The 24,945-nt window shown below is 44.2% G+C and overlaps 1 protein-coding gene across 2 annotated transcripts in view; it reads left to right on the forward strand.

Annotated features, from left to right (window-relative positions):
- Positions 1 to 22,891, forward strand: part of LOC142771395 (uncharacterized) — a 46,307-nt gene extending 23,416 nt beyond the window's left edge. For both annotated transcript variants that reach the window (XM_075872873.1, XM_075872872.1), the window contains exons 4-5: positions 18,065 to 18,148; positions 22,718 to 22,891. In XM_075872873.1, the coding sequence (XP_075728988.1) occupies positions 18,065 to 18,148; positions 22,718 to 22,863 (230 nt within the window). In that variant the 3' untranslated portion in view covers positions 22,864 to 22,891. The remainder of the gene's footprint in view (positions 1 to 18,064; positions 18,149 to 22,717) is intronic.
- The last annotated feature ends 2,054 nt before the right edge of the window (positions 22,892 to 24,945 follow it).

Here is a 24,945-nt window from a genome sequence, read left to right on the forward strand (position 1 = left end):
CTGTGAAAATTAGGTGCGGGAAGCTTGTGGCTCTCATGATCCTTTCGTCGCTGACGAAAAGATCCTGAGAAAAGAACCTCATTGACCTTCGGTGAGTTGACACCGAACGCCAATGTGTCTGCAAAGGCAATCTGTGTCAAGGCCAGCGATTGGGCCCACCTGACGCAATCAACTAAACGACGTCGTCAAGCGGCGGCGCCAGTCTGTCTTACACAACGCACAGCGAGCTCCTTCAGCCCACAAGCCTGATGAAGCAATCGGCGCCTTACAATCTGGCGAGTCTTACGCAATGCGTGGCAACACCACTCGTCCTTGGGTGAAACCGCTCAGCAACTCGAATTTGATGATCAGGACACAATCCAGTGGTGGGTCAACATTAAAGGATTCTGACATCACGGCCAGCGGTGCTTCTGGTTGGACGTTAGTGACGCAAAGGTCACCCTGGTGCCTATAAAAAAATCCAAGCGGCGCATTGGCAGCAGCTGACCTATGCGTCAGAGACAGAAGTTGAACTATGCGTCAGAAAGAAGCCGACATACCAGTGCGAGAGAAGACACCTTGTTGCTTCGAGTCCCCACGCTCTCGGCGCAACTGGTGTCCTTGGCAGCGGCGAGTTTATTGGCGCCCTTCGTAACCTCGTCACTGGCGCACTTCGTAACAGTGAATGACAGCTGCGGTATAAGCCGGCGTCAGTGACACCGATGTGGTGAGTGCCTTATGTTTTCCCCTCAGTTCACCAGACTACTCTAGCACAGTTTATAGTAGTTTAGAGAAGTTCTGCGTGAAGCATTAGTGAGTGAGCTTTGATTGTTCAAGCCAAGTCAGAGTGCTTTGAAACGAAAGTCAATGCGGAGGGTGTAAACAAGGCAGTGTTAAAAATTGCTTGTGCGTCTTGCTAGTATACCTCTAGTGGGTACGGCAAGTAGATTGCTAACAGGAGCAAACAGCATGAGGCTAGTATGAACGATGGAGAACTTTAAATTGAAGGAACTCAACAAACTTTGTGGGCAACTTGGCCTTACTTTGGGCCATGCAAAACAAAAGCAAGCGATTCATGTGATCTTGAAGGGTGAAGGAGTGTTGGCTGATGAAGTAGATGAGGCCTGAGTTGATATCAAAGCACGCCGCGATGAGGCAGAAAGGCGCGAATGTCACCAGTGTGAGGAGTCTGAGAGACAGGAGCGCCTCGAGTTAAAAAGAATAGAATTGCCAATCCTACAGTTTTCGCAGGTGCCTAGCGTAGCTTCTGCGATCGTGCAGGTCAGTTATCATAGAATTCGGGACCAACTGCCACCGTTTATAGTCGGCGAGGACATGGCGACGTATTTCGTCAAGTTCGAACACGTATGTGAGCGAAAGGCCTTGGAGTGGTCTCTTAGGTCACAGCACCTGTCAGCTCTTCTGCCAGGTGAAGTGCCCGACGTGATAACATGCTTGTCGAAAGAAGCGTTCTAGAGGTATGACAAGGTTAAGCAAGTGCTCTTCAAGCATTATAAGTTGTCACCCAAAACTTTGTGACTAAGGTTTCGGCACGCAAAAAACAAAATGAGTCACAGGTTGACTTTGCGTCATGCCTTGAAGTCGATTTAATATAATGACTCAAGAGCGAAGGTGTTTTTGACAATCTGGTTAAAGTGTAAGAATGTATTGGACCAGTTCTACTGCTGCATCAAGGAGGATGTCAAGCTTTGACTGCAGGAAAAACTTGGTGAAGTACAGCTAAACAAGGCATCAGAGTTAGCTAAGGAGTAATATACTCGCCAAAACTTGCATAGGAGGGCAGTGCGCGTTGAAAATAATGAAAGGAAAGAGGGCTTTTCAAAGAAAATTGGCGAACGGAAACCCAATCCGCACCATATTTCTGGAAAGACCCGTCTGTTACGAAGAACACTGTTGCGAAAAGGCGAACGGAAGCGGAGAAATCGAATGAGGTTATTGAACAACGCACTGATACCACAGGGGCGCTTGAATCACAAAAGCCGCTTATCTGCTACAGCTGCAAAAAAGAAGGGCACATCTCTATAAACTATAAGGAAAAGTTTGCTTTCGTAACAATCCGAGAATTGAAAAAGAACATGCGGTTGTTTCAGCCGCATCTCCAAGAAATTGGTGTGCATGGGAAAACGTGTCAAGCACTTCAAGACTAAGCGGCAACCATGGGCGTTGTTCATTCTTCGTTAGTGTCTGTGGATGACTTTACAGGAGAATGCGCGTGGATCAGGCAAGTCACCGAGAAGCAGAGTGGATGCTTACCAATCGCTACGGTCGTCATTGAAGGCCCGTTCGGTAAGCTCCCCACCGAAGTGGCTGTGTCGGCCGCGCTTACCGATTGTTTTCTTTAATTTTGTTCTAATATTTTTGGGCAGCTTCTCAATGAGCAGGGTAAATTATTCTTCTTCATCTTAGCGTACATGGCCCTCACGCGATCACAAACGTGGAAGCTTTCGCAGTAACTTGATCTTGTTTAACGTGTGGAACACCACTTTGCAAAAGCTGCCGATCTGTGACCTTGGCAGCGAGCAGACAGAACCTCAGACAGAGGACTCTCCGTGCGAGTCATTTGAGCAGTCACTCGTGTGGCCTGTTGCCGAAGTGACTGGCGCGGTCTCTGTCGGCGGAGGAGACAACATGGCGCAATAGAGTCAGAGCGAGAGAGGTGCGATGCTCTCGCGTGTAGCGGACAGTTGGAGTGAACTGTTGAGGGTTTATCGAGAAACACTCATTCTAAAGCAGCGTGAGGACCTCTCGTCTAAAGCGCTAATAGAGACGATAAACTTGGGAAAATAGAATGTTTCCTTTTTTGAGAAGGCAGGGCTCGTGTATTGGAGCTACACAAATGCGCAAGGTCGCAAGTATGAAAAGCTCTTGGTGCCACAAAAATAATGTCGCCAACTATTGAAACTGGCGCATTAAAATGCTTGGACAGAGCATCTCGCTCAAAAAAAGCCCAAGACTAGAGTTTCCTTTGAGTTGTATTTGCCGAAAAGCTGGAAGGTTATCGAAGACTTAGTATGCTCATGCGACACTTGCCAGGGGGCAGCAAAATTTACGAACGAGTGGAAGGCACCCATGAGGCTTGCGTAAATTATCATAGAACCTTTTCGGCGTCTAGTAATTGATATCGTCGGGCCATAGGCAGAATCAAGGTAAAGCTGTCGGTACATCCTGACGGCTCTCTGTGTAGCCACAAAATTTCCAGAAGCGATACCACTTCAGGAGCTCAATTCCCCTAATGGCGTGTATGCACTGCTATCATTATTCGCACGTTTAAAATTTCCTTCTGAAATTCAAAGCGACAATGGTAGTGTCTTCACCAGCTGCCTTACCTTTACTTTTCAAATAAATGCTGCCTAAAAGTAGTGCACAGCTCGATCCATCAACCGCAATCTAACACAGTAGAGTGTATGCATTCCGTTCTTAAACGGATAGTGAGAGCTCTTTTCTACAAGCACAAATGCGTCTGGGAAACGTGTATTCCGGCCGCTATGTTTGCTTTGAGGTCAGCTCTTCATGAGAGCACTGGTTCAAGCTCAGTAGAGCTTGTGTATGGCAGGAGTTTGAGAACACCATTGCGAATGCTACGCGAGTCCTGGGAGGGATTCGATGAGGACCCTAATGTAGTTGCGAATGTTCTAGACCTCCTTCGGAGGCTTGGAAAAATGAAAGATCTTGTGGAAAGCCACGTGAAGGCTGCACAAGGGTTGTCAAAGAAATACTACGACAAATAAGCGAAGAAACACAACTTCAAAGTGGGTAGTAAGGTAATGCTGCTAGAGCTGTCCAAAAACAAAAAGCTTGAGGTTCATTGGGGAGGGCCCGCGAAAGTAACATCGAAGCTTTCTGATACCAATTATGAAGGGAAATAGGAAGGCGGCCAAACAAAATTTACCTTAACTTGATGAAACCATACGTTCAACGTCAAGTGGTCGTAAATCTGTTTTTGAATGCTTTAGAGGAAGAGGGAGCAGAAATGTTGACCTCTACTGATGTAATCGTAAGGGGATCGGAGGTAATCTTGGAGCAGTTGAACCCAGAGCCCAGGTTGAGTCAAGTGCAGAAGGAGGACTTGAGAGGAACTGTTTCCGAGCTTAAAACATGTTTTCGGTTCGTGCCGGAAACGCGATGGTGATTGAACACGATATCGAGCTAACTTGTGAGGAGCCAATCCGTAGCAAGCCGTATCGATGTTTCCATGTGCAAAAGCAGATCATGCAAGATGAGATCAATAAAATGCTGGAGTTCAGAGTTATTTTGAGCCAGGAAGACAGTGCTGGTAATGAAAGGCCGGTTGTGTACTTAGGTCAAAAACTCAGCTGCAGGGAAAAGGCACACAGTACCTCTGGAAAGAAATACACTGCCTCGTGTTGGCCGTTCAAAAGCTAGCCTGTTACTCCTCCAGTTCGAGGACTCTAGTCGAAACCGACTACTGTCCTCTAACCTGGCTAAATAAAATGTCGCCTAAAAGTGGCCGGCTACTGATGTGGAGCATGATACTCCAACAGCACAACATAGGCATTCGCTACAAAAAGGAAAGCTACACACTAATGAGCCATGCATTTTAGCTAGCACCTTCTCCACTTTTTGGTCTTTCGCTGGTGAGTCGGGGCAAAATTCTGTCGTCATCACAGCCTTAGCTTAGAGCTCTCGTGCAGAGTGAATGCAACTTTACGTTGCATTCTACTTCATTACGTTGTTGTACGTGTAAAAACTTCAATTCTCAATTTAAGAGTTTTGTGTTCCACACGTGTCTCTTGATATAGAGGGAACGAAATTTTGATAGACACGTAGCTAGGTATATGTTTCACTATACTTTGCCTCGTGTTTTGTCGGGTAACCGACGACACTTGCATGTGTCGTGTGTTGTCTGTTGTCGAACCATTCTTGAAAAATTTCAAAACCATCGACAAATGCTGAGACCAAAACTCGTCAAAAGAAACGAGTGAAGCAAGCCGACAAGCTGTGGCGACAAGCTAGTGGAGCTGCAATCCATCCTCAAGAATGGGATGTGTTCACGGAACTCAGCCTAGAGCTACATTCTCCCCGTAACCTTGGAGGCGAACCTGGAGGTACCTGGTCACCTAGCACACCCGACATCCAAGCCACGTGGAAGCAGCTCATCTTTCCGGCGCATTGTCTGGTGGCGGGGGTACTGTTACGCATAGGAGTCCACACCGAACGTCAATGCTTCTACAAAGGCAATCTGTGTCAAGACCAGCGATTGAGCCCACCTGACGCGATCCACTTGACGGCGTCATGAGGCGTCGGCGCCTTCTGCCTTACGCAACGCAAAGCGATTTCTCTCAGCCCATGAGCCCGATGAAGCAATCGGCGCTTTCCAGTCTGGCGAGTCTTACGCAATGCGTGGCAACATCACTAGTCCTTGGGTGCAACCGCGCAGCGGCTCCATATTTGATGATCATGACGCAGCCCAGCGGCACGTCCGCATTGGAGAATTCTGAAATCACGGCTAGTGGCGCTTCTGGTTGCATGTTGATGACGCAAAGGTCTACCCGGTGCCTATTAAAAAATCCAAGCGACGCGTCCCCAGCAGCTGACCTATGAACCAGAAAGAAGCCGACGTATGCGTGCAAGAGAAGACATCTCGGCTCTTCGAGTCCCTAAGCTGTCGGCCCCAGTGCTGTAATAATAACAAGTCTATTTCTCTGCTGTACATAAACTTCGCTTTAACTAAACATCGTCTTGTCCGCTCGTCTATCAGCACTGCACAGAAGCAGTCACGAGCTGAGAAACACACGCTGCCAAACGGCTTGTGACCTTGGCGGTGAATTTCGGAGCAATGGTGCCTTCGGGACCGTGTTGGCAACTTCACCTTCGTAACGACGCACTGTCGGGGAAATTCAGCTCCGTATGTTGGTGGCCGCCAAAGGACACGTTTAGAAGAAATAAGCGCAGGAGCCACCGGGAACTTATTTGCAGGCTTTAGCTGCAAGGTCCTCATGTTCGCCTTAATGTATTGTATTGCAGAGCTGCCCCGGTAAGAGGAGCTTAGGTGATCCTTTAAACCATCGATGGACTTGGGCTCTAGTAACCGGCCTTTTCTGGCAGCTTTGACAGACATGTTAGCTTGACTCAGCGACACGTCACTTTGGAAATGACAGGTGTCTAACTGCTCCGCAGGTGGTTTCAATAGATTAGATGCTGTTTTAGTTAGTTGGTTCCGGCAACCTCTTCTTCACTGCACACAACAGGGCGTCAGGACGTTTTGAAATTGTCGTACAAGCCAATGAATCTGTGCACACAGGCACAGATGTCGTGTGCTCTTGCTCTTCCGCTTTTTTGCGATAGTTGTATGTGTAAGGACCGAGAAGAAATTGTGACAGCGTGTTTGCATGTCTTGCTGGTTTTCTCTGGTGCGACACCAACCACTCTTGCTTGTAGGCGCTCGTGGTCTTTGGTGCACCTGTCGATAGTGATATCGCGTAATAGCAGCTGTTTGACGCGGAATCCTTCTTGTAGCCGTCGGTGGTGGCTGCCGTGAGGCCTTCGGCGTTACTCTCTGCGCAAAGGCTGCGGGATACAACTGTGCTATTGAAGTGGGTTGCGGAGGAGATAGCGTCACAGGATTGTGAAAGAGGGCGAAACTTATTTTTGAACTTAGCACACCATTCATGCCAGGATTGCTGCCTGATGCCCTGGTAGGCATGCCAAGCCCTGGAAGCATTGCGAAGATGGTCGATGCGAAATATTCACTTGCAATATTTCGGCCAGGCAAGGAGGGTGCTGAGAGAAATAATGGTCTCCAGCTTAACGAATATGTCGTCCTAAATGTCGCGAAACACCGGATGTCGTCCTAAATGCCGCGAAACACGATGGTGAAGCGGCAGGCAAGGAGCTGGATTTAAGCGACGACACTTGGTGGAGTTGACTTAATAGTTCTATCAGCACGCGCGTACATTCCGCACAGTTGCCGACCAAGGCACAAGACGAGCCTTGGGTGGCCATCGCGGAGTGCACAGTGGCTCGTGTGTTCACGGCGGCCGGGTAAGTATCCATGAACGCGTGGACGGCGTCCCTTGTTTTGAACAAGTATCGCACGTTGGTGCACTGCTGATGAGCCGTCGAGGAGGCTTAGGGCTTGTTCTCAGAGCCGTCAAACGAATTGTGCCGTCAGTATGACGTCACTGATTTTTGTCTGGGGAGAGGATGTCCGACCCATTTGCTCTTAAAAACGGGGCCACGGTCACGTAGAGCGAAGTTTCCATCGCCGGCACGGGCACGGAGCTCTACTCCTTATTGTACCAGGGCCGGTTCCCCCTCGGCGCACCTGACGAACAGAAAAAATGGCGGAGAGCACAAAAGAACGCAGCGATAGAACAACTGGGTGTTTGCATGGTCATAGAGAAAGAAAATCGTGTACAAAATTGTGCTGCTGTCGGCCTTGCAACGACAGTCATCTGTCCATACACAGCTCTGTCTCGTATTGTCTTCATTTTTTTGATGTCACATAACGCGACGGGTTGTTTGACGGCTCTGAGAACGAGGCCTTAGACGCCGTCCCTGAACGGTAGTGGTAGTAGTGGCAGGTGTGCAAGTGTCGCAGACACCTGAACGCCGTCCTTAAGCGGGAGACACATGGTGTGATTTGGCCTCCGATGCGGTGCGCAACGCCGCCTGCCGCGTACGACGGTTCACGACACATGGAGCGAACAGCCGTCAGCTCTCAGACTCCGCCCATTTCCGGCCTCTCTGCTTGCACGCTCGGAATACACCGTATCCTCTTTATTAAGCGCAAAATAAAGAAGCTAACGCATCCATGCTTCGTTGTCTGATAACATCGTGAACAAAGCTGCGCCTTCGCGAGCAACAAGCATCGACACAGACAACTTCATTATCGACTCCGAGTGTAGGCCTAGCAAGGCCGACGTTCTCGGTAGCGCCGCTCTCTTTCCAACGTGAGCTCATTGTTGAGTCCTTCTTTTTGCCAACATGATGAAAACTGGTACACTTATATGACGCTTTCAGCCGTGCAACTGGTTTAATCGAAGGCGTCGATGTAACAAGCAAAGAATGGAACGAAGCAGGCCAGTTCGCCGAGACCACCGGTACCATTCTTTGTTTACCTGCGAAATGGGCTTCTGTCAAGGCTCAACATCTCGTCGGTGGTTCAGAAACAGGCGTTGCCTTGCAGAAATAGCATGCTTTAAGCATCACTTTACTCAATATTGAGTTACTTCAGGTCAGATACAGTCTTTCTCATGCTTTTGATGCCACCAACAACGACGATATGCAAAAATACAACGGCGATTAGATCGGCGAGGCAGAAGCTTGTGACGACGCCCACCTGGAGCACGCCTATAATAATAATAATAATAATAATAATAATAATAATAATAATAATAATAATAATAATAATAATAATAATAATAATAATAATAATAATAATAATAATAATAATAATAATAATAATAATAATAATAATAATAATAATAATAATAATAATGATAATAATATTAATAATAATAATAATAATAATAATAATAATTATAATAATAATTATTATTATTATTATTATTATTATTATTATTATTATTATTATTATTATTATTATTATTATTATTATTATTATTATTATTATTATTATTATTATTATTATTATTATTATTATTATATAACGACAACAAATGCATAAAAACTCCCAAGCATTTCCCCGAGGGTGAACATGGTTAAGTGCGAATGCACGGGGCAATGCTATGAGGGGCATTTAATAATTCGCACTATTATATTTATTGATCACACTATGGTGCCATCGCCACATCCATCTGCTCCAAGACGTCATCTCTCGAGCGGTTCGGGGCCAAGTAGACGGTCACAACCAGGACGGCATCGCCGGAGTAGGCACTGATGTAGACGGAGGCGTATGGCGAGTCGTCTGTGAGCGGCGAAGTACACACGGCATGCGAGAGGACGTTGGCGTAGACGTGTCCAATTAAGCACACGCCGCAGTACTCGCCCCGAGCGGCGTCTTGACGCCGGCCTTCATCGCCCTTCTTCGCCTGACGCTTCCGTTGTCGTTCCGCTTCTTGGGCCGCGTTCGCGGTTCAATGCTGACGCCTCATCTCAGCGTCGCGAGTGCGCAGTTCACCATCCGCTGCACGCTTCGCCCGCTTGTCCTCGGCCTCGCGAGCGCGAAGTTCGGCATCCTCTGCATGCTTCGCCCACTTGTCCTCGGCCTCGCGAGCGCGCAGTTCGGCATCTGCTGCACGCTTCGCCCGCTTACGTTCGGTCTCACGAGCCCTTCGCAGCGCCGCATTGTTTTCCAACGTCGGCGAAACCACCGTGGTACCGTCACCTCCCACGACGAGTGCAGTGCTGGCATTCGGTTGTACTGCATTCGTTGTTGATGGTAGTGTTGCCTCCGGGACATCCATCGCACTACCCGCTCTCGACGGGAGACTGAGAGAGAAGAAGGCACGCGAGCGAGAGGGGTGCGCGCGCAGCCGCAGCGAGCGAGGAGAGCGGAGGAGCGAGCGAAGGGTGAGGGGGATGCGCGCAGCGGCGTTAAAGATATAAGGCGCGTTACTGACACCGATATCAGCGTCGCGTCCGTGGCTTATTCGGTAGAGCGTCGCGCTGCGGCCCACCAAGTCCTCTTCCTTTTAAAGATAGAGAGAAGACTGCGGACGCCGACGACGGCGGTGGATGGTTTGGGGTCGCTTATAAAGTGTATTCACACTTAAAAAGTGGGGCGGTAGATTCACTATGACATTCATTAATGAAGAAACAATTCCGGATGATGCAGCTTCATCGGGTAGTGCGTACCAACTACGAACAGTTCGAGGAAAGAATTATTTTTGAAAAGTAGTTGTTTTACAAGAAAGTTTTCAGCTTTCTTGCGATAATGGAACCATTGTGCTCGCGATTTTGATGGTTGAATGTATTTGCCTCTACCAATGTTTAGGTTATAGACGATGAATGGATGGATGGATTGATTTTGCTGTACCTTTTAGACCGGGTGGCGGCTAACGCCACCTAGCCGTAATACTTAGTGAACCAACTAATAGATTTATATTTTTTCTTTTAAATGGTAAAGTGGATGACTGTACTTTGTATTGAATGGTTTAATTTTCCCTCGTGCCTTTACTTTCGCCACCAATCAGATCACCTCTTTTGGGTTAATTTTACCCGCTTTAATTAAAGTCTTCAAGTTATTTCTACCCGCTTAAACCCCACTGCTTTGCAAAACACTGCACCATCATTTTAAACTATAGAATAAAGCCCTTAACAAAACATTATCAAGTGTTCGACAGTTTTCTCCTCCTCTCCGCAGGCACTGCATACCGTGTCTACGCCTTCGTATTTGGCCCGATATGTCTTGGGTCACAGTGCTCCCATCCTGGCCTCAATCAGAAAAGAACTTCCCCGAGTATTATTATAGATACTTTCCTTGGCGATTTGCTGCTTATAGGATCGATAAAGCTCTAGTACGGACATCTTAAACATGCCCAATCTCCATATGTCAGTCTCTCTTTCCTTCACCTTCTTCTTAACCGATAGTTCTTTTTGGTTTGGCCCCGTGCTGTTTTTCAAGTATTTGCCTGTCAATTTTCTGGTCCGATTTCTTCATTTTGTATCCACATTCTTTATGTACAAGTAGCTGGAAACCTTCCTAGCCCAACGCTCCTCCCCCCTTTCCCTCTATCGCATCTCAAATTTTATCTTGCTGCTAGCTTTCCCACCCTCAAATGAGGTCCATCCCATATCACCTTGTACTCCCTAATTTGGTGTATTTCCGTGAGCTACTAAAGCAAGCCTACCTATTCCACGTTTCTTAATTTATAATCTTGCTCGGACTTCTGATCTCATGCACAAGACCACATTGCCGAACGTCAGACCAGGAACCATGAACCCTTTCCATATTCCTCTCACAACATCATACCTATTGTAATTCCACAGTACCCTATTTTTCATCACTGTTGCATTCTTGTTACCTTTAGTCGTTACGTATATTTCATGTCCCTTTAGGTACTCGGTCCCATTTCTTATCCATACGCCAGATATTTGTATTTATCTGTTGTTTCTAGCGTGAACTCCTGCATTATAAGCTCACTACCTTCATTATCATTAACAATTATGACTGCTGATTTTTCCTCACTTAATCTGAAATCTAACCTATCTCCCTCATTACCACAGACGTCCATCAAACTTTGCAAATCTTCCTTGTTGTTGGCAATTACCACTATATAATCTGCATACATCAATACTGGTAGTGCCTGTTCATTGAGTTTACCTTGTTTGACGAAAGAGAGGTTGAAAGAAATGAATGGATGGATGAATTGATATGGGTGTATCTTTTAGATCGGGCGGTGGCTCACGCCACCAAGCCGTAATAATATTGAACCAAAAACTAGATTTGTTTTTTTTCCTTGAAGCTCGGAAGTTGAGGACTCGTACTTTGCAGTGAAGGGTTTAATTTTTACTCGTGCCATGACTTTAGCCACCAATCAGATAACCTCCTTCTTGTTAATTTTACCCGCTTAAAGTCAATTTTTTTCCCTGTCTCTAAACTCAAGTGCTTTGAAAACCTCTGCACCATCATCCTTAACTATTAGGTGAAGTCCTTTGCAGAACATTTCAAGTGTTTGGCAGTTTCCTCTTCCTCTCCACACGCACTGCACACCGTGTCTACTCCTTCGTAGTTGGCCCGATATGTCTTGGTTCACAATGCTCCCGTCCTGGCCTGAAACAGTAGAGAACTACCCCGAGTACTATCATAAATCCTTTCCTTGGCAATTTCCTGCTTTAAAGCTCGTTAGATCTCTAGTGCGGACTTCTTAATCATGCAAATTCTCCACATATCGGTCTCAGCTTCCTTCACCTTCTTTATAACCGATAATTATTTTTGGTTTGGTCCCCTGCTGTTTTCTAAGTATTTACCAGTCAATTTTCTGGTTCGCTTCCTCTATTTTGTATCGACCCTTTTAGAAAATGGCGCCCCTAGCGTCGCGGACACAAAATACACTCTGCTGCCATTGTGAGGGTATTGCAGCAGATGACGCAGGCTGTTTGTCCCAGCGACGCTGATGCGTGTTTCTTGTAGCACACACAGACAACTCTTGCGTTCCTGCTGGACACGGACCATGTCAGGAGGGCACGCCGTGAGAGTCTCTCGCAGTCCGTATGCATACATTGCCTGTCATACCAAGCCAAACTGCTCGTTTATTCCGATGAAGGGTACAATATATTGCTCATTGTGCAGTGGAAGCAGCTTAAGAAAGTTTATCGGAGAGTACTAGGAGCTCGTTCAAGCTAGAAAGCGATGAAATTGCAGTGGATGATACGGAGAACTAGTCGCCAACACAAACATCACAACACTCACGCATTTGACGGCTCGCTTTCCATGCCCTCATGATGTCGCGAGCTATCCTACGCTCCTTTGGGAAACGCAACTGACGAAAAGCTCACCGTCAAGTGGCGTACCTATGAAAAGGGCCTATTGTGATAGATTTGATAAAATGTTTTTTTGTCTTTAACAGATGCGCCTGTGCTCTGAGGTTTCCAAAGTTGAACTTTTCAGGAGGGCTGTTGATTGATTGATATGTGTGGTTTAACGTCCCAAAACCTCCATATGATTATGAGAGACACCGCGGTGGAGGGCTCCACAAATTTCGACCACCTGGGGTCTTTATTAACGTGCACCAAAATCTGAGCACACGGGCCTACAACATTTTCGCCTCCATCGGAAGTGCAGCCACCGCAGCCGGGCTTCAATCCAGCGAGCTGCGGGTGAGCAGCTGAGTACCTTAGCCACTAGACCACCGCGGTGGGGCTCCAGAAGAGCTGTAGGGGACGCGCCTCTACTGTAAGCACTTTAAATAAACCTTATCGACATTCTTTGTACGGATTCCAATATTTTTATTATTTGCTAAAGTGCAAGGCTCTCATACAGCAGACGCGTATGCAAGAGTCGGTCGCAAGTATGTTTCACTCGCCAGCATTTCAATTGCCTTCACAGTCTTGCCAATGGTTTTTCGTAAGTGCCCGAGTGTTTTCATTGCCTTTTTTTCGGGTGTGTTCTATGTGTTCATTCAAGCTTGTATCAGAGGTTATCATAACGCCTAGGTATTCATAGCTGTGAACGAGAGATATATTGTTGTTGTTACTGAAGTAGGTGAAAGGTGAGGGACACTTTTTATGTGTAATTCCCTTTGCGACAGTTTTCTTTAATAATGTTCATGTGCCACGTGGAACATGAGTATGTTGCATCCAAGCATTTGTTTCAGATTGCCTGGCCTTTGTGGTATTGATGACATGGTAAAGGATGGTATCATCTGTAAACACTGCAGCCTTATTTTAACCGGCATGTCATAAAGTATATCATTAACAAATACTAAAAACAGAAGTGGGCCAAGGATGAAGCATTGCGGTATCACGTTGTTGACTGGTGTAAAAGTGGAGCTTACGTCTTCTACAGAAACACTTTGGTACCCATAGGAAAGTTATGCCCAAATTCATGCTAGTAAAGAATCATTTTTGAGGATTGGTTTTAATTTTATAAGCAACTTCTGATGGGAAGAACAATGGATATTTGGGCTAGCTGGTTTGAATTCATGGTAATAAGGGCTCCAGCGCGAGCACGAAGGTGCTAGAAGAAACAGACGAAAGGCGAGGCACGGAAGGCAAAGAGGACAACACGATGGGAAACACAACCGAAGGCTTTTGCAAAATCAACAAATATCAAGTCCATTTGCCTATGGTTATCTAAGGCGCCAGCGAGGTTTTGCATTGTCTCGAGCAGTTGTGTTGCTGTAGAGAGCGTTTTCCGGAAGCCGTGCTGCCACTCGCCGGTGATGTTATTAGTCTCAAGCACCGCTGAGATGTGTTAAAATATTTTGTGGTAAAGTAGTTCTGCACATGCACATAAGAACGAAAATGGCCTTTACAATGATACTTGCGACCTATTTTTGGATTTCTGTATTGGAACTATTTTAGCACAATTCCATTAACTAGGGACTTCATCACTATACATTGATTTGGAAAATATATGTATTAAATATTTTCTGCACCAATAAGCATAATGAACAAGAAACGCGTTGAGTATAGCATCAGTTCCAGGCATTTTTTGTTTGTCTAAGTTCAGCATTAACGACAGCACGTCCTCTTCAGAAACACTAATGCCCTCTATAGGGGGTATATTGTTTAGTGATGGGAAAGGCGGGGCGATTCCATCATCATTTGTGAACACCGAGCTGAAGTAGTTGTTCAACGTCTCTGCAATATCTCCTAGTTGCAATGAAACTTGCTTGCAGCAAATTGTATTGAATACTTCGATATCGGCGCAAGAACTCAATTATTTCACCAAAGAACGTGTTTTCAGTGTTCGGGGGTGGTAGAATTCTTAGTGACCTTGCCCTAAAAGAGCCGCGGCTCTTTGAGGTGTGTCCAAGTAGTGTTGGGCGCACGTTCCTGAGCACCTGCGTTGTGGGACATGTGGGCAAAGAAGGGTGCAGGACGGCGAGGTGACGACTTCGGAGGAGACCTAAGGGTATAGCTTTCTTCGTTGGTTGTCTGAACATGATTAGAACAATTTTGAAGAGATTAGTTGTTTCATCGCATTTAATTAGCTAAAAAATCCAAATACAAGATTTGAATAATACCACTTTGCTATCTGGAATTTAATTACACATGGCATGAAACACATTCATTTGGGAGTATCTCAAACCTGAGGCGCCGAACCTGAGTAAAATTTCTTCCGGTAAGTCTAATTCTATTTTTAAAGCGTACTCATGAGAAATTGAGTTCTAACATTGGAAAAACGGCAATGTGACTGAAACCAGTGTGTTATATTTTCTAAGTCTTCGCAGAAATGGCGGAGGGTAGACATTGTCAGACTATGTTTATGTACGTTAAGTTCGAAGGTGCAGAGAGATCATCTTCCTCTTGCTAGTCCGGCACATACACCACGTAAGCATATCTTAAAAAACAACCACACGTGAAACAAATACAAAAGTACGGTTAGAGAATCAAAAAACGAAGCGTCTGTAGAAGCCATTTAAAAAAATTGGCAGGTCCTGCGTACATAGGGAATCAATGATAGGCAAAGCATGAACGAAGAAGTTTGATATATCAGTTCAAAATCAGCACAATGTAACAAGGCGGAGGTAAAATATGCAGTAGATGCCGTGATTATCATGTTTTCATGGACGTGTAATTTCCATTTGTCATTCACTCGCGTCTTGTAATACCAAATTCGGTATTAAAGCGGCGGTGAGCCTATCTTTTTGCATGACATGTGTGTCATGACTATCATGTCTGCACCAGTGATATACTTTCGTCATCTCTTGACGACACGTAGGACTAAAATTGGGACATGAGAAGCTCCGCAGCCATTGAGAGCGCACTGTGAACGTAGCATGTAGTCAAAAGTTATGACAAACATGTCATGATTATCATGTTTGGACTGTCATTTACCTTTGTCACACGTTGGCGTCATGAAATACTGAATTTTGAATACGTGGAGCAAGCGAAATGGCCGTGATTGCATCATAAGCGTGCCATGTAGTCATGTTCTAACATGACACGCATCTCATTATTATGTTTGTGCCAGCAACATACCTTCGTCGTTCATTCGCGTCCCGTAATACCAAGTTTAATATATGTGAAGCCAACCAAACAGCGGCATGTGCAGAATGAAGTGCCCTATATATTGAGACGTAACGCTGACGCAAGCGCACGCTGGGCGCAACGATGCTTGCAAGCAAAACGCGAGCGCTATGATCTGACGCCAGGCACGAAAATGCAATATGCAGCTTTTTGCACCGACGAAGTTACCCAGACAGCCCCACGTCTGCCTCTCTTCATGACGGAGGGACGCCGCGCACACTGAAAAGCGCATGCGTTAAGAAACGCAGCGAGGCGCAGATCGGTGACTCGCATGGCATCGCCCGATTGACGCGACAAAACGAACGCTAGCGTGCACGCGCGCCGGGTCACGTTGAAGTGTATAGACGCCTTCATTGCGGCGTGTAATTATGCTTTACATGACACACATCTCATGGTTATCATGTTTGCACAACTCACACACCTTCGTCATAAATTTACGAGACGTGATACGAAGTTTGACATATGTGATGCTAGCGAAATGGGCCCGAGCACATCAAGAGTGTGGCATGTAGTCATGTGATTAGATTACACGCATGTCACCATTGTCATGTTTGCATGGATCATTTACCTATGTCATCTGTTCGCGTCATGTGACACCGAATTTGGTTCATGTGCAGCTAGCAACACGGAAACGAGCACATTATGAGTGTAGCATGTAGGCATGTTACGTGATACGCATCTCATGTTTATCATGTTTGCACCAGTGACATACGTTCGCCATCCATTCACGTCCCGGTATACCAAACTTAATATATGTGAAGCTAGCCTAATGGCCCCGAGTGCATTAAGAGTGTGTAATGTAGTCATGTTCGTACACGACACACATGTAATCATTTTCATGGTATGGTCCGTCGTGTGTGTTCGCCAAGCAATCTTGTCATACCATAGTAGTTTTTCCACATGCCGGGTGAACAAAACCACCACAAGAGCAGCAAGACCAGGAAACGTATATGATGACTTTCATGGCATACACATCATAATTTTCATGTTATGACTAATCAATTATGCTCGTCATAGTCATGTTATGCCATAACAATTTTATATCGATGGCGTTATTGAAACGCCAGGAGAGCTGAAAGTCGTAGATAGATAGATAGATAGATAGATAGATAGATAGATAGATAGATAGATAGATAGATAGATAGATAGATAGATAGATAGATAGATAGATAGATAGATAGATAGATAGATAGATAGATAGATAGATAGATAGATAGATACGCTTGAAGTCGGCGAAGTTTGCTTAGAAATGCTTCGCATTCAAAAACGTCGCGCTGACGGATGTTCTAGATTGACTTGGTAGTCGTGGCTGCGCCACCAGTCCTGGACGAGAAGGATCAGGTGAGTTGTGGAGTCGTTTGCGAAGCCCTGCGAATGTTGACGTTCCTAGCTAGCTAGGACATTGTGGGTATTCCGAACATTTACACACGCCCAGGCCGGAACGTCTTCTCTGCTCCAGGTTCTGGCACAGTCTGATCACTTATGTGGTATTTTCTCCTCTCTATTTTCACGCGACACGTAAGCACGTGTGGTAAAGAGTGTTCATTTGAGATGTTACTGCCGTACGCGTGCTGGCATGTTTTCGCCGCCGTAACGTCGTAGTCATCGTCGTTCGGGCTTCGTTCACTACATGGCAAAAGTGTGGTTAAAAAAATCCTATTGAGGATCAGGGCAAATAAGAGCGAAAAACGAGTACACAGAAAAAAACATGGACACGTACGGAAAAAAAAACAAAGAATGTGCGACACAGAGAGCTTTTTTCTCATATTGGCTACTTTTGCGAATCTTTAGCGTGCATTAATTATGAACGTTTAGTCAGTATGATTTCTCTTAATATTTCTAATTATATGTGTGTTCGCTGACTGCCTTGCACGGACAGGTGCGTATTGTCGCTTGTGTGTCAAGCGAGATTTTTTAATAAGGAATGTAATAACAACAATAAATATCCCCATATTATATTACCAAGGATAATATTAGTATTAGATGACATTCTTCAGCCAAGTCAATAATTTGTCATACGTGTGTCCACATTACCATTGCAGCGTAAAAAAACAAAGGGTTTAGAAAATGATAAAAAATAAAACAAACGTGAAATTGTTTGCTTCTTAAATATTTATTTTTCTATGGTTGGAGACGTGTCATTATGACTAGAGGTATCAAAGCAGCAGTGGTTAAACATCCAGTTGAATCAGGGTTCGATTAATGCGCAGTACGGTCATGTCGAATGAAACAAGTGGAGCCCTTTCTGTGTAGAGGCCATTTTCGCTTTCAAATTTCACTCACTGAATATTTTAGTGTGTTCAAACTTGGCGTCGACTCTCCGGTTACATCAGTCATAAGGCTGTAAGAGCGAATTTCAAATAATATTGTTATTTCATGCTCGCGTTACACAATATTGTAAACGCTTGTATTTATGTCAATCTTCTCTTTTTTTGTTTTTCAGACACCTTCTTAAGCACGGAAAGTATGGTTTACATGGATCCAGGCAGAACCTGCGCCGTCTTCAAGGTCGAGTCACTAGTAGACTGTGCGTATTCATGCTTTTCACATTTACAGAGTAAAACTATATTTCATTATTCCCTAACCTTAACCGTGGAGGCACCGAAACAGAAATAGACGAAGCTGAAAAAACAAGTGCAGAAGAGCAACTCAATTTATTTAAAACTTGAAGCTGCCACTTCTGCCCACAGTCCTGCCCACAGGCACTCGTGCCAGCCACACACACTAGTGAAGGTACTTATTCTCTCCTGAAAATTCAAGCCCTTTCTCTATGTAAAGAAATGAAAGGTTCTCTCACGCATATACCTGAACCAAACGTCACGATCACAGACGCTTCCACTAATTGTGAATAATACGAGGTCTTTTATTTTCCATCAATATAGGGGTGGTAGAAAAAAAAAACGCTGAGAAGCAGCTTGACTAGCACCAGCTCGATGAATCTACACTTTGGCGCGTTTAGAGCACACTGTCCTGCTCATAATGACAAAACAGAAACTGATGCAGCGTCATAAAAATTAGCGGTTAGAACAAACTGGGCAAATAAAATAAAAATAAAAGCACAATAAAAGTAAAAATATTAACAAGAATATAGTACCTTTTCATTAAAATTATGCAGTATTAACACATCGTGAGGAATTTAAACATCAGAATCCAGTGTTGAACTTCTGCAGATGAAAACAAGGTAACATGCGTTGATTTTTCAAAGAAACAATGATGCCTAACATGCATAACCTACTCTGTCAAAACAGGCATACAATTATGAGTGGAGGCCAATTGGTGAACTAATAGAGCAAGGCAAAGAGTCAGCTATTTGAAAAAAAAATTCATGCAGTTGTACTTTGGATGATGTTGTCGTTGTAGCACGATTGCAACTACACGAGTTTAATAAATCTAAAATATTGTGTTTAAACAGTGGTGTACTGTCATTAGTTCGTTATAATGGCACTTTCCAAGTCTCTGGGTGGCAAACTGAATGTGTCTGCATCCAGGTTTCTAAGCCAGCTAATTTAGCTGTGAAATGGTCGCTATTAATAATTTCCGAATTGTATGTCATAGACAGGCGCAGAACATACAGACAGCGAATTCTTAAAATATAGTGCTTACAGGCAAGCATTACTGAGGGATGATGAAACACCACAATAATTGTGTGTTTTATTGGTTAATCCTTAGTAAACCAACGAGTTGTAAGTAAGGAGCTTATCATAGGAGGGTAAAAGTTGTCTGTTGAGAAATGCGTTTTATAGTTCTGGGTAATTATTTCTACTTAATTAACATGGTCGTCCCATGGCATTGTTTTTAAAATCATTACGCCAAGTATTTCAAATGCTTCAAGTTGGTCTTGTATTTCGATGAGAACAAAACGTTTGCAGCAAGGACGTGGCAGCAGAAATATTAAAACCAGGTTGATAGGCGGAACATGGGAGATGCCTTTGCACGACAATGGGCGTAGTCAGGCTGAGTATAATTTTAATAAATGCACCATTGTTCAGTAAACTTACATCGTTATTCATATGCCATTTTCATTGCCGAAAATTTGTAGCTTTACTGTTTATAGTATTATTTCTTAATACCTTGTAATTGGTGCATTATTCTTTTTTTCTGCTCTTGCGATTATTGGAGAAACTTATTCACCGGAGAAGTGCTAAATCGGCTCATTTGTATACAGTACAATTTTTGTGGCTTTAGGAGTATGTAAAATGTCACTTGTGTACTAATTAACAAATTGGACCGAGGATACATCCTTGTAGAGTGACAGACAAGATAGGTCTTGTTCGAGAAGAGCAGCCATTTCATTTTCACAAACTAGTTACTGCACCTAAATAAGATCGAAGAAGGTCCATACCTTGCAATGAAACTCCTACTTCATGAGTTTCTGAAAAGCGACACGAAAGGCTAATAAAGACTTATTTACGAGGGAAAGCCGCATGTATGACAAAGCCTTAAATAGCAACATTAACAACACATGTACTCTCCTTACCGAGAAGTTAAGCTAGAGGTACCACACGATGGGCCCCATAAGTAGGATATTTTAGAAATAATCCCAATGACATCAGAACGACCGACTACAATGAATCAGCAGTAATCAAACTAGCTGCAGTATTCTGCTAGTGTTGTATATAGTGTTTTCTATAAAGCGATAGCTAGAATACTTTGGAAACCCCTCATTTAACAGACCGGACACTTCATAATCAGACAACACAGTCACTTCAGCATCATCTAAACTAAAAATAGTTCTCTGGTGCCATAGACTGTTGGCACGTAGCTGTCTGGCGCATAGCCTAGCGTACACGCAAATGTAATCTCAACAGCAACAGATCGGTTGGGCTGAGTTCTGAAGTCAGTGATTTTCAAGGCACGTAAGCGAAAATCAGATTTTTCATTCCACTCATCCATATCAGAAATGTCTCACGCAAAGTACTTTGGAGTGTGAGAAGGCTCTGTGTGCCTTTTCACGCAATGTAGGTCTTTGTTTCATGCGACTGACAAACTAATAATTTTGCGATTGTGTTTGAGCATGGGCCGCGCGAAAATGATTAAAGTGCTTGCATATAAAAAAGAGCTCGTTCAATATACGTAACCAATAAATTTCTGCGTGCTTATCAGCACACCGACGGATTGTTATGTTGTCTCAGCGCTCTAAATATTACTCTTGTACGCTTGTACTTGCATTGGAATAACATCTCTCGTAAAGCACCGATTATTGTGGTTTTTTGGGTTTCTTGTCTGCCCAACATAAGTGATTTTAGCACAGAAACCACAGACACAAAAGAAGATGGGAGACGAGCCGCGTTGCTCGTAGCGATTGTTTGTTGTACCTTGCCTTCTATAGTGGGTCTATGCTTCCCGAGAAAAAATTTGTTTGATGTGCTGAATTAATTGTTGTTCACCGCATTGCCAAAACCAAATTTTTGTTATAAGTTGTGAAGCTCGTTTGTCAGGCTCGATGGCAGCATCAATTGTGGGATTGCGTTTTAAATGTTATGCTACAGTAAACATTAACCGCCGGTGTTGTAATACGATTGAATTAAAAACGAGCACTTCAATTGTCCACAAACACTCTGCGCATCATTAGGATGGCTCATTCTCAATTAGGGAACATAACACGAGACAAAAGCTCAGTACTCAAGCAGGTGCCTAGCCAACATTTTTTTTAGAGGGGAAGGAGGGGGCTTTTCTGATTTCGTGGAGGGCGCCTCTTTGAAATGGTCACTTTGCGCTCTCCACGCCATGGCGAAAAAATTGGGGGGAAGAGGGAGTGCCACGGCCACGCTGTACCACCTTCCAGCTATGCCCCTGATACTCAGTATTGCAAGCAACTGTGAAGCTGTTTACGTATTTTTAGTTTCAGATACAGGTGGTAAAGAAAATTGAAGGTGTACATTAGTGTACTCACAAAATCAACGGCCTTCTGCTTTGGCTGAGTGAACGACAGTGTCGATGGGAATGACGTATAACTTCTGGTGAAAAAGCAACCCGTAAATTTAGGCTTCTGCGTTGCTGAGTCTCTGCTCCTGACACTCGTGGAACGGCATCAACTGGTGACTTGCTTCAATTCATGGTCTGACTCAGTGTTAACAGAACGCTGTGCATGGAGCGTAGGACGTGTTGGCTTTTTTACAGCCTGCACTGTGCCGCTTCCAAGACAGCGAATAATGAGACTTCACAAAGACTGACTCAGGCGCAGACTCACCAAGAGTTTTCTCGAGCGGACAGGCTCGGTCTCAAGCTCACGTGTTATTATCCACTCTGGCGAACTCAACGTGCGATGTGAGTCTGAGTTTGCTGACCTATGATGCCACTGGAACGTTCATTGCAACGACACTGGGGCCAACACCAAATGTAGACTCTGAGAATTGACAGCTGCAGTTTAATACGGGTTCTCCAGATATTTCGTCTACTTGTGCACTCAGCGATCGGAAAACCACACAAACTTGCTGCCAGGCTCGATGGTTTTGGTTGTGCGGAAAATTCCCGTGACAAATAAAAAAAGTGCAACTCAAGCGCTGGTAAACTCTAAATAAAAATGTCGCTATACACAAAAGCTTCTTTTAAAAATAAATAATATGAATCTACAAGGGTCGTCTTTTGCTTGAGGTCCTGCCAAAGTATTGCTTGAAGAAAGTATGGCCGTGTAGTTGGGTCAGCAGGCCCAAAGTTTATGAGATTGAACCATAGTTACTGTGGCTGTACTTTCCATGGACACGAAACTGCTTGAGCCCCGTGGTTTGTGCCCCGCAGTTAAGTGCACGTCAGAGAAGTACAGGTTTTTGAAATTGAAAGAGCACTCCACTACAGCCTCCCTCATGTATTTGTCATGCTTTTTGTATGCTCAATTCTGAAAATTATCAGCATATACGTAAATAATCAATGCCGTTCTTTTTCCTGTCAGCTCTTGTGTATGTTGTGTACACTCATACCAACTGCCAGAATCTGATTTACTCGAAACTGTAAGTTCGCAGTGTAGACTGAAGTCCGTTTTGAGGAAACAGAGCATTATAAGTCGAGGTAAACAAATGCAGTGCACACTTTTAGTGCATGTGATGTGCATTCGTTTTTTTTTGCAGTTTTTGTCATTAGCTTTTTTTTTTCATTTTAGGGAGCATCGTATATTACGATCTTCGTGTAACAAATTCTTCAATAAATTCAGGACCTCGCCCAAACTGCCCTCATCATTATAACCGCCTTGCAGGACTTCAAGAATCTTTCATTGTCTACACTCCTGAGTGCCAGCAGATAGCCTGATCAGACAAATAAAACTCACATTGTTTTATGAAGGTGTTGAAGTCTATGGCTAACTTTCACATAAACTGTTATTACCGACAATGTTGTTAACGATATCGGCCGACAAAACCTACGGGATCACGTTCTTCGTTCAAATGTGTTTCTTTTTAGAAACAAAAATACCCGTACTGTGTCTATCTTCACACTCAGAAAGGCCACTTAAAAACCTATTTTACTTGCAACATTTGCTTTACCACGCCATGACCATATATTGGCACAAGCTCCAAAGTGTCCATAATGATGTGTATGATGATAGCTAATAAGTCAGACTGGATGGCGTTTGCCATCGCGTTGTCTTTCGTGCTTTTTACAGTGATCGCTGTTCTCGGGTAACAACGGCATTGGAATCAGGTTAGGCTGTCCGTCACAGCCATTGGTGTCCGTAGCTGCTATTGCGGCAAATCAGAAAAATTGGCACATCATGCTGTGGGAGTGCCCGGCACAGAACAGACACACTAAGGCCACGACCCATTCGTCGAAGCTCCATGAGGCCTGCGGAGCCCCGCTCTTAACGACCAAACCTAGGCGACCCAGCACGCCCGTGAGGCGGTATTGAGGCAAGTCCTTGACGTCCCCTCAGGGTAGGCCTAGGCCCAGCCATTTAAACCTGCTGGTTTCTTAACATAAACTTCATTCCTCTTCTTCCCACGTACTATGGCAATCCAAGATATGTGAAGTGCGAATGAAGGAGGTTGATATGTCCTTTGAAAATCAGCACAACGTTACAAGACGGAAGTAAATTGTGCCGCACATAACTTTCATGTCATGATTATCACGTTTGGACTTGTACTTTATCTTATTCATCTAATCACATGAAGTTATACCAAACTTGGTATATGTGAAGCTAGCGAAGGGGCCACGAGCCTGCTATGAGTGCAGCATGTAGTAATGTGTTACATGACACACATGCCATGATTATCATGTTCGCACCTGTCTTATATCTTCGTCATCCATTGAAGTCACGTAAAGCCTGATTTGGTATATGTGAAGCTAGCGAAACGACCGCGAGCTCACTGTAAACGTAGCATGTAGTCAAGTTTTACATGCCACGCATATCTTGATAATCATAATTTTACGTGCCATGTACAATTGTCTTCCATTCGTGTCACGTAATAAGAAGTTCGGTATATGTGAAGCTAGCGAAACGGCCGCAAGCGCATCATGAGCGTGGCATGTAGTCATTCTAAAACATGACATATATGTGATGAATTCAGCGTCAGGTTCTGTTACTTCATTCACCATGGAGGCATGTCATACCATACCAGCTTACCAATATGGCATGTGAAGCAAACCACCGCAAGAGCGGCAGGACCATGCAGTAGAATCATCAATTATTGGAATCATCTGATTTGTATATTTACCTGTTGATATGTTTGAACAGTTCTGTGTTAGTTTTTTATTAACGTTTGCCTTTGTATAACTTAGGCAACTGAAATAAAACTGGTTGCATTTGCCTTGTACAGTTCTTTAATATTGCTTTGTTTTAATTTCATTCCCTCTTTAGATAAGTTTCATGTCTAATTTTATCAGTAGTATTACCATCATGTGATGTAATAATTGTATTGTTACTGTTAATTGGGCTCAGTCGCCATTGCTTAAAGATTCGCACCTTTTTCTGTACTTTTTTGCAATTACCCCTTTCATGCCGCCATAGCAGGTTCCCCTGTTAGTTTCTCTGAAACTTTCGGACCTCCTCGTATACTATTCGAACTATGTAACCAGATGTGAACAATGTAATAAGCTTAACTTGACTTGGCATGTACATCATGACTTTCATTTCACGACTTCTTGCAAATGCTCATCAAACAATGATGTTATGCCATGCCACTTTCGGTAATAATACCATTATCTAAACGACCAGGAAAGCTAAAGATAGATAGATAGATAGATAGATAGATAGATAGATAGATAGATAGATAGATAGATAGATAGATAGATAGATAGATAGATAGATAGATAGATAGATAGATAGTTATCTTTAGGTAGGTATGTAGAGGTAGGTAATGTGCGGACTGCTCACTCTCAAATTTGCGCACTTCTCAG

The sequence above is a fragment of the Rhipicephalus microplus genome, chromosome 9 (genome assembly GCF_043290135.1).
Source record: "Rhipicephalus microplus isolate Deutch F79 chromosome 9, USDA_Rmic, whole genome shotgun sequence".
NCBI lineage: Eukaryota > Metazoa > Arthropoda > Arachnida > Ixodida > Ixodidae > Rhipicephalus > Rhipicephalus microplus.